Source organism: Callorhinchus milii, unplaced genomic scaffold (assembly GCF_018977255.1).
Source record: "Callorhinchus milii isolate IMCB2004 unplaced genomic scaffold, IMCB_Cmil_1.0 Scaffold2, whole genome shotgun sequence".
Taxonomy (NCBI): domain Eukaryota; kingdom Metazoa; phylum Chordata; class Chondrichthyes; order Chimaeriformes; family Callorhinchidae; genus Callorhinchus; species Callorhinchus milii.
In genome coordinates this window covers 5,128,792-5,150,549 of record NW_024704743.1, presented here as the reverse complement: position 1 = coordinate 5,150,549, position 21,758 = coordinate 5,128,792, and the positions used below count along the sequence as shown (strand labels likewise).

At 42.6% G+C, this 21,758-nt stretch overlaps 1 protein-coding gene across 1 annotated transcript in view; it reads left to right on the top strand.

The window, feature by feature from the left end:
* The first annotated feature begins 4,927 nt into the window (after positions 1 to 4,927).
* dync2i1 (dynein 2 intermediate chain 1) overlaps positions 4,928 to 21,758 on the top strand; it is a 38,823-nt gene continuing 21,992 nt past the window's right edge. The window contains exons 1-11 of the mRNA XM_042331906.1: positions 4,928 to 5,133; positions 7,664 to 7,717; positions 9,447 to 9,500; positions 10,302 to 10,651; positions 10,708 to 10,877; positions 13,661 to 13,743; positions 14,452 to 14,808; positions 17,368 to 17,442; positions 18,043 to 18,244; positions 19,325 to 19,436; positions 20,555 to 20,684. Of these exons, the coding sequence (XP_042187840.1) occupies positions 4,933 to 5,133; positions 7,664 to 7,717; positions 9,447 to 9,500; positions 10,302 to 10,651; positions 10,708 to 10,877; positions 13,661 to 13,743; positions 14,452 to 14,808; positions 17,368 to 17,442; positions 18,043 to 18,244; positions 19,325 to 19,436; positions 20,555 to 20,684 (1,788 nt within the window). The 5' untranslated portion in view covers positions 4,928 to 4,932. The remainder of the gene's footprint in view (positions 5,134 to 7,663; positions 7,718 to 9,446; positions 9,501 to 10,301; positions 10,652 to 10,707; positions 10,878 to 13,660; positions 13,744 to 14,451; positions 14,809 to 17,367; positions 17,443 to 18,042; positions 18,245 to 19,324; positions 19,437 to 20,554; positions 20,685 to 21,758) is intronic.

Here is a 21,758-nt window from a genome sequence, read left to right as displayed (position 1 = left end):
GGGAGTGTGAGGGAGAGTGTGAGGGAGGGAGGGAGTGTGAGGGAGAGTGTGAGGGGGGAGGGGAGTGTGAGGAGGAGTGGTGAGGGGGGGAGGGGAGTGTGAGGGAGAGTGGGAGGGAGGGGAGTGTGAGGGAGAGTGTGAGGGAGAGGGGAGTGTGAGGGAGAGTGTGTGAGTGTGAGGGAGAGAGTGTGAGGGAGAGTGTGAGGGAGAGTGTGAGGGAGAGGGTGAGTGTGAGGGAGAGTGTGAGGGGAGTGGGAGGAGAGTGGGAGGGAGGAGGGGAGTGTGAGGGAGGGAGGGGAGTGTGGGGGAGAGTGTGAGGGAGGGAGGGGAGTGTGAGGGAGAGTGTGAGGGAGAGAGGGTGAGTGTGAGGGAGAGTGTGAGGGGGGAGAGAGTGTGAGGGAGAGTGTGAGGGAGGGAGGGAGTGTGAGGGAGAGTGTGAGGGAGGAGGAGTGTGAGGAGAGTGTGAGGGGAGTGTGAGGGAGAGTGTGAGGGAGGGAGGGGAGTGTGAGGGAGAGTGTGAGGGGAGTGTGAGGGAGGGAGGGGAGTGTGAGGGAGAGTGTGAGGGGGGGAGGGGAGTGTGAGGAGAGTGTGAGGGGGGGGGGGGAGTGTGAGGGAGAGTGTGAGGGGAGTGTGAGGGAGAGTGTGAGGGGGGGAGCAGTCACGGCTCTGGGGAGGGCAGGAACACGGCAGCACCAGGACAGGACAGGACAGGGAGCGCGAGGAGAGAGCGAGCGACGGTTGGCGCTTTTCCCGCGCTTTTTCTCCCCCTCTTCGACCAACAGTTTAAACCGTCACCTGTGAGAGAGAGAGAGAGAGAGAGTGAGAGGGGAGAGAGAGAGAGAGAGTGTGTCAGAGGGGAGAGAGAGAGAGATTGTGAGAGAGGAGAGAGAGAGAGATTGTGAGAGAGGAGAGAGGGAGAGAGAGAGAGAACGAGACAGGGTGAGGGAGAGAAAGATAGTGAGAGACGGTTTGAAGGAGAGAAAGATAGTGAGAGGGAGAGATAGTGAGAGAGAGAGAGAGAGAGAGAGACAGTATCAGGAGAGAGAACCAGTGGGAGGAGAGAGAGAGAGAGAGTGAGGGAGATGGGGGAGGGAGTGAGGGGAGGGGGGGGGAGTGGGGTAATGAGAAAGGGAGAGAGGAGAGGGGTGAGTGGGAGAGAGATAAGTGGCAGATTATCAGCCCAAGACACCCCCCCCCACCCCCCACACCGCTCCCCCCCCCCCATCACCGACAACGCTGAGCGAGATCTTTAATGTCCGCCCCGAACGGGGCACGGACGGGGAGTGAGATTTTATGGTCTCACCCGAAGGACGGTGTCTCTGACAATGTGGAGCTCTCGCCCACACCCCACCCCCCCCGCCCCGCCACCCCCCCCCCTCCGCCCCGCCGCCACCCCCCCCCCAATTGGCTGTGGCGTTTCGCCCACAAAATACGCAGTCGCTACACTTCGCAGTATATTCTGTGAAGCGCTTCGAGACGACTCAGCAACTGAATGAGGCGCTACATCAAATGCAAGGATTATTATTACTTTTTTATTTTATTATTATTATTATTATTATTATTATTATTATCCTGGGGTGGGGTGTAAGCGGGTTCTCCCTGAAGCTGAACCGGCTCCAAGGTGACATGTTTGGCAACGGACTGTCAACAACAACAACAACAACAAGTTTGCATTTGTAGAGCGCCCTTCACGTCGGGAGGACGTCGCGAGGCGCTGGACAGTTGGGTCGGGACTCAGCCGGCCCTCGGTGACGGTCTCCAGTCATTGGGCACCTGAGGCAGGCGGGTCCGCAGTATCCGCTAACAGCACAGCCCGGCTTGGCTCACCGGCAGGAACCGGAAGGGCAGACCAATCGCTGGCGGCAGGGAGTCAATCCGCTCAGCTCCCGTTAACCCCGCAAGCCAAAGCCTCAAATGGGTTGGGTGGTCCCAGCTGGAGAAGCAGTGGGAAAGATTGCCAGGACAGCGCTCTCGATGGCGAGCTGCGTGGTTTTAGCTGGTTAGACTCCAGCAGTCACCCCAACGCACACACTCTGAGCTCAGCAAGCCTCGGCTCTTAAGCATCCTGTACCTGATGCTCTCCGGAATGAGGTAAGCGTGATGCGTCCCTCCAGGGAAAGTGAGAGTGCGACTTCCAAACGATCTGCAATGGGAATTTCCATGTGTAGGTGGGCTGCACACGGATCTGTTTGGTTTGGAGGTTCTTGAGCGTGACGACGGGTCGCCGCATGTTTCAGTCACCCGGTTAAGCAAAACAAAAAGAGAGGAAGAGTGAGGGAGAGTGTGGAATAGAGGAGAGAAAGGAAGGAGGAGAAAAAGAGGAGGAAAAATAGGAAAAAAAAAAGGAGGAGGAGGAGAAAGAGCAAGAGATATACTTAGATGAAAGATGAGCTGAACGAGAGGAGAAGGAAAAGAGAGAGCAGAGAGGAAGAAATATATAGAGAGAGGATGGAGCGAGAAGCGGGAAGAAGAGGTAGGAGGAAAAAGCGGAGAAAGAGGGAGAGTAAGAAATATTTATACAGAGAGAGGAGAAAAAAAGAGATGAGAGGAAGAGAGAGACACAGAGAGGCAGAGTGAGAGGAGCTTGAAATTGATCTGTTTGGTAATTGGGAACCAGTGGAGATTGGCAAGGACTGGAGTGGAGTGATTAGGGTACGCAGTTTTGTGCTCTCATATTCTTTCATACACACTCACTCTCTCACACTTTCTCTCACGTTCTTCCTCACACTCACACGCTCTTTCTCCCTCTCAATCTCTCTTTCGCTAAAATTGTTTTAAAAGGAAAGATGCAAAAAAAAACTGAGACAAATGCGAAAATACGCTGTGAAAAAATACCCCCAAAAAACGAAAAATTAATTGCTGAGAAAAAACACACAAAGAATGGAGTGTGAAAAAAAATGTAAAAAATGGGGGAAAATAATAATCATAATAATCCATGCATTTGATATAGTGCCTTATCATGCCTTCAAGATGTCTCTTCACAGCCCTTCAACAACAACAACAACTTGGATTTATATAGCGCCCTCCACGCCGGACGGCGTCTCAGAGCGCTTCACAGTAACGGATCCCAGGACCGAGCCAGGGGGAGGGGGGGGGAAGGTGACCAAAGGTGCGGTCGAAAAGAAAGGTCTTCAGCAGAGACCTGATAATAGAAAGGGAGGGAGCGAGACTAAGGGAGTCAGGAAGGCAGTTCCAGAGCCTCGGGGCATAGTGGCTGAAGGCACGGCTGCCGAGGGTGGAGCGGAGGACTCGGGGGACAAGGAGGAGGCCAGACCTGGAGGAATGGAGGCAACGGGCACTGTTTTGAAGAGGGAGGAGGTCAGAAAGGTAGGGGGGTGCAGAGGAGTGCAGGGGCTTGAATACAAGGGTGAGGATCTTGAAATCGATCCTCTCCGGGATAGGCAGCTAGTGCAGTCTGGCGAGGACTGGGGTGGTCGGGGAGCGGAGTTTCATGCGGATGGGAATGCGGGCGGCAGAGTTTTGAATGATTTCACAGAATATACTGTAGAATGATTGACCCTATAATTGTGGAGGCCAATTGCGCACAGCAGTATCCCACAAACATTTGCGATTGAGTGACTAGGCTTTGCAGTATTTCCTGTAAAGTGTTGTGACTCTGTATCTCATTTTAAAGTTATATTAAAAATGAAAATTGAAAATGAAATGAGTCAGCCTCACTGATTTAGATTTGATTTCTTCAAAGACAAAATATACCTTCGCCCACAAAATATAGTGTCAATTCACTTTACAGTATATTCTGTGAAGCGCTTTGGGACGTCCTCCCGACCTGAAAAGCGCTATATCAAATGCAAGGATTATTATTATTAGGGTTGTTATTATTATTATTCTTCACTTTAGTTCTCACCATCATCAGTGATATTTCCAAACCAGTAAGAATAGTTATTGCTTACAATCCCTACTGTGCACAGCTCTGAAAATGAATATCCTGCTGTTCATTGTAGCTCAGTGGTTAGAGCACTCGCTTTGGAAGTGAGAGACCTGAGTTCAGTTCCAGGCAGAGGGCGAAACCTTGGGCAAGTTTCCTAACTCCACACACCTAATAATAATCCCTCCAAAACAAAACAATAATAAATTGGTCATTTTCAATCTACGACTGTTTGTGGGACATTGCTGTGCGCAATTGGCTGCTGCATTCGCCCACAAATATACAGTCAATTCACTCTATAGTATATTCTGTGAAGTGCTTTGAGACGTCTAGAAGATATGAAAAGCGCTATATCAAATGCAAGGATTATTATTATTATTATTATTATTATTAATAGAGACCAAGGAACACTGACAGATGGACGCATTGCGAATTTTGATTGCCATGGTAACTACGATTAATGATATCGGAAGTAGAAATGCAGCCAGTTTAAGAAATACAACCACTTTTGCATTCTTGAAAAAAAAAATGGCTTGGGCACTTAAAATAGCACATCGTTCAAGGCAAACATTAAAATGAAGGAAATCTTTTAACGTGATACATCAGATCTGTTGAATAAGAGGAGTGGGAGTCCTGCAGCGCAGCGGTCAGAGCGCTCGCCTCGCAAGCGAGGGACCTGGGTTTGATCCTCGGGCAGGGCCAAATGAAATGTTGGGCAAGTCGCCTCTGGTTACCCAGCAGCAAGTAGGAACCCCGCTTGTTAGTCGATTGGCGGATCGCTTTTCTGGGAGCGTAATAATTCCTTCCCAAAAAAAAACCAAATAAATTGGTCGCTTCAATCCACGACTGACTGTTTGCGGGGGACGCTGCGGTGCGCCGTCGGCCGCCGCGTTTCGCCCACGAGAACACGCGGTCGGTCGGTTCACGTCCCATCGCTTCGCAGCACGTTCTGCGAAGCGCTTTGAGACGTATTGTTTTTTACGAAGGAACGCAAAAAGATGGGGGTGATGGTGGGGGGGAGTGGGGTAGTGGGGGGGGGGAGCGTGATGACGTTCACGCGGCGAGCTCGTTGGCGTCGTTGCCGGGACGACCTGACGCAGTCGCCCGGTGGCGCTGGGCGCATGCGCGCTTTCCACAGCCTCAGGCGGGGAATCGCATCAAGATGGCGGCGGCGGCTGCCTGGTAACCAGGAGTCCGCGGAACATAGCAACGGCGGCGGTGGCGCCCGCAGCATGCGCTCCACCAAGGTAACGGGTGAAAGCCGAGGAGCTGTCTGTCTGTCTGTCTGGTTGTTGTTGTTTCCTCCCGGTCAACGCCGTTGGGGTCCGAATAAGTCTCGTGTAAAGGGTGACAGAGGCCCCGGGGGAGGAATGGAAGCCTGGAATTGGGGAATGGGGCGATGCGGGGAGACTGGCGCCGATCGGGGGTGGGGTTGGGGTTGGGGGTTGTCCTCCTCACCCGGGCTGCGAGCTTGGGAAGAGGAGGGGTACATCCCGTGGCAGGACCCCGGGGGTTCGATTCCCGCCCGGGCCGAGGGCCCAAGGCATCATCAGGCAATGTTTCCTCACTCCGCACCTGACCACCTCTGGTGACTCGGCAGTAAGTGGGAACCCGTGTGGTTTTTTTTTTAGTCGATCGGCGGATCGCTTTCTCGGGAGCAAACGATCCCTTCAAAAAAAATAATAATGATGATTCGGTCACTCAATCCCCCGCGGCTTCTGTGTGGGTGCAGTTTGTGCTGCGTCTCGTCCACACTTTTCAGTATATTCTGCGAAGCGCTTTGAAACGTCTCAACCGCGCGATAAGGCGCTATATTAAACGCAAGGATTGTTATTAAGGGAGAGGGGGAGATGTGCATTAATAATAGTAATCGTTGCATTTGATACAGCGCTTTTCACGTCTTCTTAGACGTCCCAAAGCGCTTCACAGAACACACTGTAAAGTGAAGTGACTGTATATTTGTGGGCGAACGCGGCAGACGATTGCGCACAGCAATGTCCCACAAACAGTCGTGGATTTAAAATGACCGATTTATTATTGTTTTTGGTTTTGGAGGGATTATTATTAGGCTCTGTGTGGAGTAAGGAAACTTGCCCAAGGTTTCGCCCTCTGCCTGGAATTGAACTCAGGTCTCTCACTTGCAAAGCGAGTGCTCTAACCACTGAGCTACAGGACTCCACGATAAGATTGATAATAATAATCCTTGCATTTAATATAGTGCTTTATCACATCGTTGAGACGTCTCAAAGCGCTTCCCAGAATATACTGTAAAGCGAATTGATTGTATATTTTGTCGGCAAAACTTGTGATTGTGATGATGCACCATCTGAATCGTTTGAGACTGGAATACATTCTTCTCAATTTTCTATTTGAGAGTACAAGGGAGAGCCTTGGCTAACAATTTTCCACATTAGTTGATAGCCACCTGGCAGTTTTGTGGGATTTTGCTGGTGCAAATAGTTGCATATGACTGCCATACGGCTATTTGTTATGCACAAATTGGTTGCCAGCTTTTGTCTGTATTTGCAGGCAAAAGCAGTCGCCAATCTGCGCATGGCAAAGTCCCACAAACAGCCAAGAAATGAATGAACAACTGCATCTGGGGGATTGTTAGCAAAGACAAACTAACTCCCTCTGTTTTTGAACAATACCGTGGGATCTTGGTTTAATGTCTCATCCAAAGGATGATACCTCCAATTCTTGATGTGGGACTTTAACCCACAGCCTTCTGATTCGGCGGTGAGAGTGTTATTAACTAAGCTAGGCTGACACCCTATCAATTATAAATACCAAATGTCAAAATCAGATGGTGTTTTGGCCCAATTTGATGTGGCTTGGACAGAAATGTTTAAATCCGGCTTCATATCTCTATAACTGCTGGAAACAGAACAACTTTGTGCCTTGTGTTACAAACACAGTACCACAATGATTTATGACTGATAGAATTAACAAAGAATGGAATATTCTATATAATAGGGGTTTGTCACACATGGAGGCAGAGCATATTGCTTTCCATACAGTAAACTAATAACTCATCCCTGGTTTAACTGTCAGCACCACTTAAGTCATCATACTGTCAATATCCCGTCCAGATTTGTTTGTGCATTGATACATATGTCTAACTCGTCACTCCGGATTACTCGTCCATGGGCTCTTTTTTCTTGGAGGGATAAGTTATCAGGAGTTTTGCTTGGACTACGACTTTTCACCCCAAATTCATTAGAAGGTTGAGTTTACTGAGAAATGAAACAATGGGGTAAGGAGGGCCACTCTCTGTTTCCCCCATCAATATTATGTAGCAATAGCAGCATCTGGTTGGAGAATGAACGATAAAATAAGTTAGCAATAATTATTGTAACTGTTACAAGTCACCAAGTGTTCATATATTTTCCTTTGAATTGTTCTTTTTACATAATTTCAATGATTCATGTCATGTCAACACTCTCAATCAAAAACATTATTATGATTTTTAAAAAACATAGTAATGTTTTTTGCTGAAAATACAGTATTTTCATTTTGTTTCTTTCAACATTGTGCAGAATTTAGTAAATAAATCTAGCAGTAAGTAGGAACCCGATAGTTAGTCGATTGGCAGATCGCTTTTCCAATTTTCCAGGGGTAATAATTCCTTAAATAATCGTACATTGCTTTTCCAATAGTTTCTTCATGCAAGTTAATATAGAAAGATTTAATGAGTAGCATTTGTGTCTGTAAATACATTTTTAAACATTCCACAACAATTTTTAATAACTACTTCTGTTTTTACTTTTCTTTCAGCGGAAAACCAAAGAAGACACTTGGAAATCAGAAGAGTTGCTGAGGCATCTTAAAGTAATTATTGATTATAAAATCTGGTGCAGTCATTGAGCAGTCATAACAGAAGGATGAGACAGGAAGGGGAGGAAGAGAAGGCATATCATTACTAGTTGCTTCACAGATATGTCTCAAGTTGATCATGGACCAGACTCACAACACTGTATGAATGTAGAATAAGTTGTGAGGTTAGAATAGTGTGTTCTTTCTGAAAACAAAAGATTAATCTGGAATAATGGATTGTCGGAGGTGAATTGTAAGCGTACATTTAAGACAGATTTATTTTTTAGTTTAGATATAGGCACAAATGGTGCAATTAGAAATGAATGCTTATTGCACTGTTGATTTAATGAACTTTAGTAGTGTGAACTATGCCTGTAATGTTGAGTGCTATACAAGTTACTGGTGGGCTACAGATAGTATGAAATGTATGGCATATTCTCTTTACTTTGGTCTGCTTTGCAGAAGTCCATTGCCATACTTAAGAGTTAGTGTTCACGTGCGCCTGTTGTGAAATGCAGTTGACTTGAGACTCACTGATTGCCATTGTACATGTCATAACCTGTGCTGCATTTATTTGCGCTTCACCATTCACTTGAGTTCTCTCGGAGTGTTATTGTCAATATTGTGTCAAGTCATTGACTCTTTTATGCTGTGGGCCATGTTAGCTGAGAACTAGGTTGAGACTAATTTATTCGGTTTCTACTCATCTCAGCCAATAGAAAGAAACAAAAGCATTCTGAATCCAGCCTCTAGAGGTAATGAAATAACATTTAATATGTATTTGCTGTGTCTGTGTGGCACGGACAGCCTGTTTTCCCACTGAAATCAACAATTGCTACATGATACCAGTTTCTGTGACTAATAATAATAATCCTTGCATTTAATATAGCATCTTATCACGTCTTTGAGACGGCTCAAAGCGCTTCACAGAATATACTGTAAAGTGAATTGACTGTATATTTTGTGGGCAAAACGTAGCAGCCAATTGCACACAGCAGTGTCCCACAAACAGTCGTGGATTGAGTGACCAAATTGTTTTTAAAAATGTATTTAACGAATTATTACCCCTGGAAAAGCGATCTGCCAATTGACTAACTATCGGGTTCCTACTTACTGCTAAGTAAACAGGCGTGTGGAGTAAGGAAACTTTGCCCAACATTTCGCGCTGCCAGCAATTGAACCCAGGTTTCTCGCGAGGTGAGTGCTCTAACCATCAAGCTACAGGACTCCATGATATGTATGATTGTAGGTTCCCCATGGACTAAATTGATTATGTCTCATTCTATAAATAAAACTCAATTGGGGTACCAGATAGTAGTACTAACTCATATACATCAGAAATCTGCATGTCTGATTTTTCAGTTTATATTAAAATTCTTGGTGTAGTATTTAAGAAACTTCAATTGACCTGTGGGCTGGGGAGGGGTAAATTCAGTCAGGACATTACCAATGCTTAAAAAGAGTAGAATAGAAACCAAATAAATCAAGAAAATATGTTTTTTTTTAAAAAAAAGTATATAGATTGTACAAAGCAGGGACGACTGGGAGTTCTACAGTCTTGAGTTCTGGGGAAAGAATGAGTTAAGAGTAGGAGAAAGTATGATTAGTCTTGATTTTAATCACCATATGGTGTAGGGAGGAAGATAAGCACATGCAAGATTATCTTTCTCCTCCCCACACTTACTGTGTTTAAAATCTTTGAATCAGAGAAGCAGTAACCTTAGTAGTGTTGATTTTGAAATAGGGAGAAGCAGGCAAGATTGTGACTGAACAAGGAAGTATGGAGGCTGGAGGTGAGGTAAGGATCACAAATCAGATGATGACCCTTCGCTTGTATTTTGTCAGGAGAGCAAGAGAAGTATTCGATGACGTTCCCCAGTTATGGGGCACTATTCAAGTCAAAAAGAGGCCAGTGTTGCACCATGCATTTGCTTCATTATTTTGAGATTCTGGGAGGATCTCTACAATACGTTCCCCCAGGATATAGGGTGGGTGGGAACCCATGGTTGTAGAACAGACGTGCTTCAAAGGCCTGTTTTCCGTACCTTATTTGCTTATTACATCCTAACTGAAAGGTGTGTAGGATAGTTCAATAAAATACTTATTTATTCCTATTTGACACCGATGAGTAAGGCCATTTGAATGGGAGGGTGGGTGATGATGTAGCAGCAACAACAACTTGCATTTATGTAGTGCCCTTCACATAGTATTATGTCTCTAAGCTCGTCATAATGACCGGGTTGAGTGCTGAGCAAGGGAGAAGGGGGAAAGGGACGATAGGTACCGTTGAAGAGTTAAGTTTTTAGGTGGTATTTAAAGACAGATTTAAAGGTGAACTAAAGGTGTAGGGAGGGAGTTCAGTATGTTAAGGGATATAGTAGTTGGAGGCTCGGCCCCAACTGGTGGCATGAGGGACAAACAGGAAGCCCAAGTTAGTTAAGCAGGCATGGAGAGGAGTGGGGTAGGAGAAGATTATAGAGATAGGAAGGTGGGAGAGAGTGAAGGCATCACAACCAAACCTAAATATCTATGTAAAAGTGAAATCAGTTTGGCTGAAGTATAGAAATGAAAAAGCTACTTTTGTTTTCTATGTTTTCAGGCAGCTCAGGGAGATCATGCAGAAGAAGCTGATGCAAAGAGCAGAGAAAGGAGAAAGAGTAAAGTTGAGGAAGCGAGTGGTGTCTCTGAATCTAGGGAGCGTCGACCCAAGGAAAAGGAAAAGGACTATCATAAAGACAGAGTGAGGGACAAAGACAAGGACCGGGAGAAACATAAAGACAGGGATAGAAACCAAGAGGAGGATCCAAAAAGAGAAAGGGACAGAGAGCCTAAAAAAGATAGGGACAGAGAGCGACATGGGGACAGAGACAGTGAAAAGGACCAAATTAAAGAAAGAGATCGAGACAAGGATAAGATCAGAGATAGAGAAAGAGAGAGACAAAAGATAAGGTTAGGAGCCAAGAAAGTGATCCAAACCCAAGAGTTTTTGATGAAGATGGAGAGAGAGATGCTCATATAGACAGACATAAAGAGAGGGATAAAAAGTCTGAGAAAGACAGGGAAAAAGAAAAACCTAGGAAAAAAGAAAAGGATCGACATCGGGAACGAGAAAAAGAGCGAGAACATGAGAATGGCGGCAAACATTCAAAACATCGACCCAGAAAAGAAGATGAAGGTATAATTGCTATGTTTGTATTTAATGTAGTAAAGTTAAAGTTAGATTTTTGCTAATATTTGTTACTGAATTTATCATTGGATAAAGAGTTTGCTTTTCAAAGAGATTATCTCTCATAACATTTCTGTGGTTTTAAAATCAATGTTTCTCTCGCCCTTATAAAAAAGATTCTTGTAATTCCACATAGCAAATGTGTTTCATTTATAACTTTAACTTTATTATTGATTTCCTTTAAAAAGTAAACAAAAAGTTACTACTCAATGTTTAGTTGATTTAAAGATATCGCCTTGAGGTGGCTTTCTGCGTGCGTGCGCAGTGAATGCAAAGCACGGACAGGGATTTTACCATGGACTTCCACTATAGTTAATTAAACTTGGTGAAGACAACAACAACAACAAATTATATTTGTATAGTGCCTTTCACGTCAGGAGGATGTCCCAAGGCGTTGGACAATCAGGGATCTGCACCAGAGCTGATCACTGCTTCCACGGACCGTGCAGTTATACCAAGAAATAAATTTAATTTCTCAGAACAAATATACCGCCTTAATAGAATTGACCCATGCTGTGGAAACATCAAGATGAAACCTTCTTTTCAAGTGATTGAAATTCAAGCTGCGGAATTGAAATATGAGCTTGTTCCAGTTTTCAGCTCCAATGAATTCCACGCATTGGAGAGAACTTGAAGATTTATTGCAAAATATCTTAGAAATATGAGTCCTGAAAATTCTGGCAAATTAAGATAGATTCCAGATTAAACATTCTGTTGATCGAACATGTTCAAGCCATGATTTCGTAGCTTGATATTATGTTCTTAAGTACTCCCTCGAATTATCTCTCAAATTGAAAAATGTGACTTCTGACCTACAAATGTCATCTATGTGTAATGATCAAGTCTTCACTGGAATTTGTGAATTTATATGGGTGTTGAGACCATTTAGAAGATTGTTTCAGTGGAGTTCCCAGCTCCGTCATTGGCTTGATGGGATGAATTGCCTCTTTCTGTACTGTAATTTCTGCGATGCTATTTCTTTAAGAATCATTCTCGATTTCTCGCTCTGCCTTGTATCCTGCCTCACTGCTTTCCTTCTGCTCCACCAGTTGAACAGTCACTTGAAACATAAATCAGGCTTGATCCTCAGATGTCTTTCCTTCCCCATATCTGGTCCCTGACAAGGACTGCTTTCCTCCACTTCCTGCCTCCGATTATACCTCACACCTGACACACCTAACTCTTACCCACGCATTTGTCACTTCCCGACTTGATTTTTCCAGTGCTCTAATTGCCAGTCACCCCAGCTCCACCATTCATAAAACCTAATTAATTCAAAACACCACCACTCGTAGCCCCAACTTTGCAACCTCTGCCTTACCGGTAGCACTCTCACCTCTGAGTCAGAAGGTTGTGATTCAAGGCTCACATCGGGAGTTGAACTTGCATGTTCTAGGTGCTTCAGATGAGACATTAAGCCAGCGATGGCCAACCTTTTGCTGAGGTTTGCCATGGTGTGAGCACAAGACATATCGCGGTGCCAATAAAAAAAATTAAAAAGAAAAATATTACAGGAAAAGAACGATGCATTTATTAGGCAATTCGCCATAAAATATCATACAATTCACCTAATGAGGTTTCTGAATTTTTTTGTTTTTAATATCTTCAATATTTGGATTCAGTTTTGAGCAACCCTATAGAAGAAGATTACTAAGGTGATCTTCTGTTAGTTTGGAACAGTATTTATTTTTTCTGAAATTCATGGTGGAAGAGGACTGCTCACAGGTGTAGGTTGATCTGAACCTGCACAGATTAGTATTGACTATTATTAGTCGATATTATTAATATTATTATTAATGTTGTTAATTATTATAATTAGTATTAGTATTAACCTTGTTGGCATTTGGGGTGAGCGAGATTTGGGGGAGGCCCCTGCAGGGTAGGGGTCTCACTCTCTCTTTGTCTCTCTTTCTACTAACTTTCTCTTTCTCTCAGACTCTTTCTATCTCTCTCACTCAATTTCTCTCACACAACACACTCAGTCTCTCACACTCTTGCTCTCCAACACACACTCTTCCTCTCACACTCACTGTCTTCTCTTTCACACAGTCCCTCTTTCACGCACTTTTTCACTCTCACACACACTCTTTCTGTGCTGGCGTCCACGCTGCTGCTGCTCTGGATGTGGTGAGCGGAGCCAGTGGATAAGGGGGGTTCGGCTGGCAGGTGAGGGGTTGTGGCCAGTGGGTGAGGGGGTACAGCTGGCGGGTGAGGGGCTGCGGCAATGATGTCCCTTCAGCGCAGGATCCAGCAATTGTTGCTGTTGGAGTTATTTTTAAAATGTGTTGCGGGCCACTACTAAGGGCATGGCTGCCACCTTGTAGCACGTGTGCTGCTGGTTGGCCACGACTGCATTAAAGCACCTGTCTGTTCAGGTTAAAGATCCCATGACACTATTTGAAAAGAGAAGTTGGTTTCTTCCAAGTTGGGCAATAATCACCCCCAAAAAAAATAACTATTTGGACATTGCTGTGCTCAATTGGGCTGCCGCGTTTGCCAACAACTTCACTTCACAATAAATCCTTATGCACTTTGAGATGTGCTACCGACGTTCAAGCGCTATACTAAACGCAAAGGTTATTATTATCTGTTTTTCATATGTAAACTACTTGTGTATTTTATTGTGATTACATCTAGCAGTTAGGACTAAAGGTTTCTAGAGGGTTAGAGCTGGATGTCCTGGGAAGGACATGGTGCTTATCGAATATTTCTGTCCAATTGTGATGTTTCAGAAAATGGAGACACTCCAAAATCTGACAAATTTGAAGAAAAAGAGAGAAAACATCGAGAAAAAAAGGCAAAGGAGGGAACTGACGTGAGTGAATCAACTTTATTTTCTTTAAATTTTGCAATTGTTTTTTACTTTTCCTCTCATAAATAATGATCTTTAGTAATTGTTGCATTTGATATATAGTTCCTTATCATGTTGAATCTTCTCAAAGACTTCACAGAGTTTTCTATAAGGATAGTGACTGTATATTTGTAGGCGAATATGGTAGCCAGTTTATACCAAGCAGTGTCCCCAAACAGCTATGAAATGAATGACCAACATTTTATCTGGGGGATTGTTGACCAGGATAAAAGCTCCCTCATCTTTTTGAATAGTGTCTTGGGATCGTCAAAGTCACCTGAACAGGCAGATCTGGCCTAATCCTTACCTTTGATTTAGTGCCTTTCACATCAGGAGGATACTGCAAAGCACTTTGCAGATTATATACTTAAACCCCGGCTAGCTGGATTAATGAGGGGGTAGTTCTGGTCTGACGAGCCAGAATTAATGGCTAAGTGTAAGTGTAATTACAATGCTGAAACCGAAGTTTCTCCCCGTGGCCAACAAATCCCTCAATTAATATTGGTCACTCACTCCATGGTTGCTTGTGAGACATTGCTGTGAGCAACTGGCTGCTGCGTTTCACTCACAAAATACACGGTCAATCCATTTTACAGTTTATCCCGTGAAGCGCTTTGATACGTCTCAACGACGTGATAAGACATTATAAAAAGTATTTTTACTACTTAACAGATCAGTGAGGAGAGTCGAGAAAAGAAAAAGAAAGATGAAAACCGTGAACGACGACACAGAGAACATAAGGAGCGTGAGCACGATTCCCGGGGAACTGATAGAGAAAAGCGATACAAAGAAAAGAAACCTGTGCAGGAAACACCGAGTGAAGAAACAGATGGGAAACATCAAGAGGAAAGAGAGAAAGGACATGGGAACAAAAGGCATAAAGATACAAAAGAATCAAATGCAGAATCTGGTGACATGGAGCGGGAGCACAGAGACAAACAGAAACAAAATGAAAGAAACGAAAATCAACAGCGACGACATAAAGAGAAGGAAAAGGAGAAACTAGGATGGGAAACAGAGCCTAATGAGGTTAGTTTTTTTTTCCAAATCATCTGCAAATCATTTTCTTTTTAGACCATATACCTTTAATTTTGTACAAATAATATTCTTCCTTTTCAAGATAATGAACTGCAAATCACAGCAAGAGACTAGGCAATACCAATATCTTGGAGTCCTGTAGCTCAGTGGTTAGAGCACTCGCTTTGCAAGTGAGAGATCTGGGTTCGTTTCCAGGCAGGGCGAAACCTTGGGCAAGTTTCCTTACTCCATACGCCTAATAATAATCCCTCCAAAAAAAAAAAAACAACAATAAATTGGTCATTTTGAATCCATGACTGTTTGTGGGACATTGCTGTGCGCAATTGGCTGCCGCGTTCGCCCACAAATATACGGTCAATTCACTTTACAGTGTGTTCTGTGAAGCGCTTTGGGACGTCCTCCCGACGTGAAAAGCGCTATATCAAATGCAAGGATTATTATTATTATTATTATTATTATTATCTTTCAGAAGCCAGTTCCTTCAAGTGCAACATTGAAATTTGGTCGTGGGGCAAATACTTTCATTATACTCAAACTTTCCTCCCTAAATATTTTTATCCTGAGGTCGAGTAATTATAATAATGATAATCCTTGTATTTGATATAGCACCTTATCACATCATTGAGGCATCTCAAAGCGCTTCACAGAATATACTGTAAAGTAAATTGGCTTTGTATGTTGTGGGCGAAATGTACAATAAACCATCAGGAAAAAATATATACATAATAAAGTACTGCACTCTAACTTTGATGGATTCAGTGGTCTCAAGCAAGTACTTCCAACGCTGCATTATTTTTCAAAAGTCTTGAACTAATCCATAGGAATGTACATACAAACTCATAAATTAAAGACATTTGCCCCATCGCTTGCCGTCTTCAAAGCCCGTCTCAAGACCTTCTATTACCATGCCTTTGGTCATCTTCCCACTCCCATTCTACTTGGCTCCCACCCTTCTCGATTCCTACCCCCACTTTGGGTGCGAACCCTTGACTGTCCAGTGCCTTGGGACGTCATCCCAAAACGAAAGACGCTATATGAATGCAATATGTTGTTTGTTGTTGTTTTTGTGATCACGCAAATACATAGTGTTTACTGTGTTGAGAAATGCTGTTGTTTTGCGTACCCTTTCCAATTTAGACATGATATACTTACACTAATATAGCTTAGATTGGTAAGTTTTAGCCCATATTATTTTGGAAATCAATTTTAAATAGAAAATTGTTTTGCAAAATAATCAGAATAGTTGGAGTGCTACAATTGGCTGAAAAAATGCTTTCTTTTGTGACAGTCAAAAACCAACTATTTAAAAAATTCTGGTCAGGGCCCTGGTCCTATTAAACCAAGGTCCTATCTGCCTGTCCAGATAGATGTTAATGATCCCACAACTCTATTCAAAAAGAAAAGGGAGTTTCTCCCGGTGTCCTTCCAACCTCCAAAAAAGTGGTCATTCACTCCATGGCTGGTTGTGGGACATTGCCACGGAGTGAGTATATCCTGTGAAGCACTTTGAGACATCTCGAACATGTATAAGGTGCTCTATCAAATGCAGTGTTATTTATTATTATTATTATTTTCTCCTATTCTCTGTATTGGCAGTAATATGCAAACAACTGCAAATTACGGCATTTTCTATTCAACAGCTGGTTGAGTGAACTTGCTCTGTAAATTATCAGAGCAGGGCTTTTACAACCAGAAGACTTGAATCCTACAGGTTACTTTTAGATGGATATAAATGGGAATAGCTCACTTTTGGAAAGAGTTGTAGTCATTATCAATTTTTAGCACTCTTTTTGAGAGAGGGTGTTCTATATTAAATAGTTTCTTTTCCTCTCTACCAGAGTGATATTCCCCTCTAAAATGGTCAGTTTGCATACTTACTCAGTCAAAATTGTCAGATATTAGCATGGTGCTAATGCAATGGAAACCGTCTATTAACATTGCATTTATTTCACTGCTGAGATGAAACAGGACAAGAAAGACAAAAGTACAAGGAAGGTAAATTCTTAAATTTTGAAATCGACTCTGTGCCATCTTGTGCACTATGTAAAACCTGAGAAAATGTTCCTTTTTTTTAAAAGAGAAACAACAACATTCTCTGTATAGTTTTGTAACCGGTATGGACTTCAGAGGTGTCCACAGTGAGGACTGTGTCAGCTGTGTCACGTCTATTGTGTGAAGGAATTACATTTCCTCTTGGTGCAATAATACAGTGTTACAGTGCAGCAGCACGTGATCAGAACTCTTTGAGCAGTCGTGTCACTAAATAAACTGACACATTAGTTGTCCAGGGTACAGTTTCCCTTTTAAAACACAACTTTAATATTTGAATGATGTAATTCCTGATGCATTTTGGTGTAAAGCAGTAGATCGATAATTGGAATCTCTTGGGGCTAATGATATGGTAATTTGGGAGATATATTACATTTGGAACTTTGTTATGTTGTGGGTCTGTAAAAATCAATAATGCCTGTGCAAGGATTTGGTTCAGAAATGTAGTTATCACAGAAGGTGACCGTTGTATTGTTTTTAAACACGTGTTTCTTTCTCTAGGAGATTGAAAAAGAGGAGATTATTGTGGAAAAGCCATCTGTTGTTGAATCATCACAATATGAAGATGACTTTGAGGTATTTGCTGTTGTACTAGCCTGTAGGGGAATGGACAGCATGGATGATTTACTTTAAAAATGGAGATAGTGTTCAGATTTATTTCCAGTGTGTAAGATCAATACACTTTCAGACCCACTCCCCAATGAGTTGTGATTCTCCCCAATGATTCCCACTGTGGCACTACCATTGTGTTTGGTGGGATAGACTAAGACAGATCTGGCAGCATGAAACTGAATATCCATGCCTTGACTTTTCAAATGCACTCGCAAATCCTCATGTGCACCAAGCTCTGCACGTCATTCATCGTAGTTCTCGCCACGCGTACAGTTTTAAAGGGCAAATTTAGGACAGTTACCAAGAAGTTTTTCTTTACTCCGAAGGTATCAACAATTCAAACAGGCTGCCAGGAAAGTTGTTTGAAGCCAGGACGAATCTTGATGCTGTGATTTGGGGGATGGGGTTAGAGTAGGTATTCTGGAAGGATGAGATTGGACGGGCCAATAGCCTTCTTCATCCAAAGTGATCTTGTGATATACGTTTGTGGAAGAGGTTGGGGGGAGAGAATTACAAATGGATAAAAGTTAATTTTGGTTAATTCTTTGTTCCTTTTATGCAAAGGACTATGCTGATGATTTTGAGGAAGATGAAGATGAGGAGGATGAAGATGGTGAGCTTCAACGAGAGGATGAGATTCCAGCATATAAACGAGCTGAAATTGAAGAAATTCAGAGAGCAATTACTGCAGAAAATGAACGGATCTTCACAATACAAAGAAATACTGGAATCGGAGGACAGACATGCGAGAAAGAGCCTAAGAGCGGTACTATAAGATCTTACATTATGGATACCATCTAATTGGTATTCCAATAGATCACAGAGTTTTGTTGTGCTAAAATAGTTCAGTCGTTCAAGAAAATGTGTGTGTATATGTGTATCTTCTATCTTCACTAATAAAATGACAATGTCCGTCTGCGCTTCAAGAAGGATCTCAATAACCGATTGATGTAGAGACATGATTTATACCTCATCGGAAAGGTATTGAAACTGGGAGTGATATGGGAATATTTGTTTTTGGGTATCTCCTATCGTTCATATATTTTCAGTTTTGCGTCTTTCGCTGCAGTTACGCCTGGTGGCTGCCGAGTTAAAGTGGAGCTGTGGCATTGTGTGTCACAGAGCACCTACGCATGTACACACACACTGCAGTTACACCTGGTGGCCACGCCAGCTGACCGTGGTGCTGTGACATCCTGTGTCACAGAGCCCGCATGTAGCCAAGTGGTGGGAACAAAATAAAGAACCCAGACGAAGCTAAGCTGCGGCAACAACAACAAAATTTAATTTTTGAAGCACTGAGTCCTCCCACTGAGTCCTCCCAAAAGGAGGCCGCCCAAAAGGGGTCCTCCCACAGGAGTCCTCCCAGATGAGTATATATAAAGATGAAATGTCTGTCTGTGTGTCTGTCAGTGTGTCAATCTACATTCCATATTGGATCCTTTAGATACAAGCGTAGCTGCAACAGGTACAGCTAGTTTTTAATACACTCAAATCATAATTTGATCTAAATGGGATCAAAATTGTGGTATTCCAAAGTATTTCTTAATTATGGAAATAGTTTAACGTGTTGTGAAATATCAGACATGCACACTCTGAGATATACTAGCCTGGAAACTCAGCTGCAAATGTTGCAACATGTTAAAATAAAATAATCTTTACATTTGATATAGCATCTTTCACATCGGGAGGGTGTCTCAAAGCACTTTGACTGTAAAGTGCAGTGACTGTGTATTTTGTAGGTGTATTTTGTTTTTAACTTTGTACTTTTTATACAAGTTTGGGTTAGAACTTACGCATAATCATTTATTTTGTTTGCATGTAAATTCATTGTTTTCCAAATCAGATGCAAAGGAATCGAAAGAATCTCAGCAAAGAAACCCAGCTCGAGGAACATTCATTGACTTTGTATCGGCAAAGAAGCGGGAGGTTAGCCGCAAAGCAGCCAACAGGCAAAAGTGGGTAATAGCAATACGTACATACTGCTTCATATTCTATCTTCCTCAACATTTGTGCCTGTTCATTTAGATTTTTAATCTATCACTTGAATTTTGATTTAACAACTGCTTCTATCAGAATTTGATTTCAGTTTCAGAGAACTCAAATAACAAGTTATTTTAACCAATTCCGAACTTTGAGTGTATGCCTGTTAGTTATTGGCAGACTGTATTGTGAAGTCTGAGACACCACTTCAGCATTTATACCTGGTTCTAACTGAAGTACTTGTTCAATGGAAGCATGTCTGATGTTTGCTCTCTTCAGACACATCTCTAAAGCAGCAACTGGGGAAACTCAGAAAGACCTTCAAATACAGTACCTGTTTGCAATGTTCTCCAGCCAAGAAAATAGCAGTTTGAGTTGAGGTCTAATGGTACTTGTTGATTAGACATTGTAAAGGCACATCTTGTTTTAAATGGAGGGAATGCTTTCTCCACAGGCTCACAGTCCCATCAAATTATTTATTTGGTGAATTAACAACAACAACAACAACAAGATTTCATTTATAGAGCGTCTTTCACGTCGGGAGGACGTCCCGACATTAAATTAATGTCATGCAACTTAAAAATTTTGGACTGATATCCATAAACCGCAGAAGTGGGAGATTGTTTAGGTTTCTTATTTGGGTGATATTGCTAGAAATCATAGAAGATGATCACAAGAAAATAGTTTTTGTGTGTAAAAGCACTTAAAGTTTAAATGTTCGCTTCATCCCCTGCCTAATTCAATGTTCGTCTCAAGATAATAATAGTAATAATAATAATCGTTGCTTTACTATAAAGTGAATTGACTAAATTTTGTGGGCAAAACGCAGTAGCCAATTGCGCACAGATCTATCTCTTTGACAATACTTTTGGTCATCTTTTCCCTTCCCAAACCCCAGGCACAGCTTGGGTGCCAAGACAGGATTTTTTCTCTATGCTTCTAGATGATTAAAGATGATGAAGGGAAACTTTGTCATAACTGGAGCTCAATATTGAGCTTGATGATATAATTTCCCATTGAAGTGTTTAGGAATAGATCTTACTTTCACTTATCCAAATACATTTGACAGAATCCTGATTTATTTTCTTTGCAGAAAGCGCTGTATTGAGCTGCTCCGACTGGTTGATCTGGATTTCTCAATTAACTTTTCGCTGTTGGATATGCCTCCATTAAATGAGTACGACATGTACATCAAGAATTTTGGACGAACAAATACCAAGCAGGTTTGTAAATGCAAGTTGTTGGAGGTGCTGTCCTCGCATGAGATGTTAAACCGAAGTCCCATCTGCCTGTTCAACTGGACGTTGAAAAATCCCATGGCACTATTTGAAAAAAGAGAAGGGAGTTTCTCCTGGCCAACAATCTCCCCAATACAATTGGTCATTCATTCATTTTATGGGTGTTCTGGGACATTGCTGTGCGCAAAGTGGCTGCCACTTTTTCTCAGAGAAAATACAGAACGTATACTTTACAGTATATCCTGTGAAGCACCTTTCACTTCCCTGTGTGAAAGGTGATAAACCAACTAAGGATTACTTTTTTATTATATCTATGAATGAATGGATCACTGTTCCAGGGAATTTGCACAATTAGCTACACATAACCACTTAGTTCTGGCATATGCAAATCCACTGAAACAGTCACTGTTTCACTCAGGTGAGTGAAACCTAACTGTAGTTTCAATGATGGTACTATGATCCTGCATAACTTTATCAATATCCTTTTTAAAGCTTGTCAGGCAGTGTTCAGGTGATTTTACTTGTTAAACCCCAGCAGTACTCCAAAACACACTACAGGGTCCCCAAGTGTCGGCTCTTGCCAACCTACGCCTAATACTTTCCAGAATTAGGTAAGCAGTGTACATCTCTTTGGGGAGAGAGTACAGACACTATTTCAGAATGGGAAATTTCCATTTGTAGAAGGCATGGGTGAGTGGTACTCTCAGCTTTGTTTGGATACAGAGCGATTGGCTGGTGCGTTTCACCCACAAAATATACAGTCAATTCACTTTACAGTATATTCTGTAACGCGCTTTGATTCGTCTAGAAGACTTGATAAGGCGTTATATTAAATCCAAGGAGCATTATTACAATTACTCTTAAGCATGGTGATCGGTTTCCGCATGTATTAGACACCTGGCGGAGCAAAAAAAAAACTCCTTCCTGAAATGAATTATGTACATGATGAGCATATATTTGTTCCAAACATGAGTGTTGAGATCTTTCCCTTAACATATAGATTTCTCAGTTATGTTGAACAACATATTCTTAGCATTTCTGTTTAACTAAATATACAGT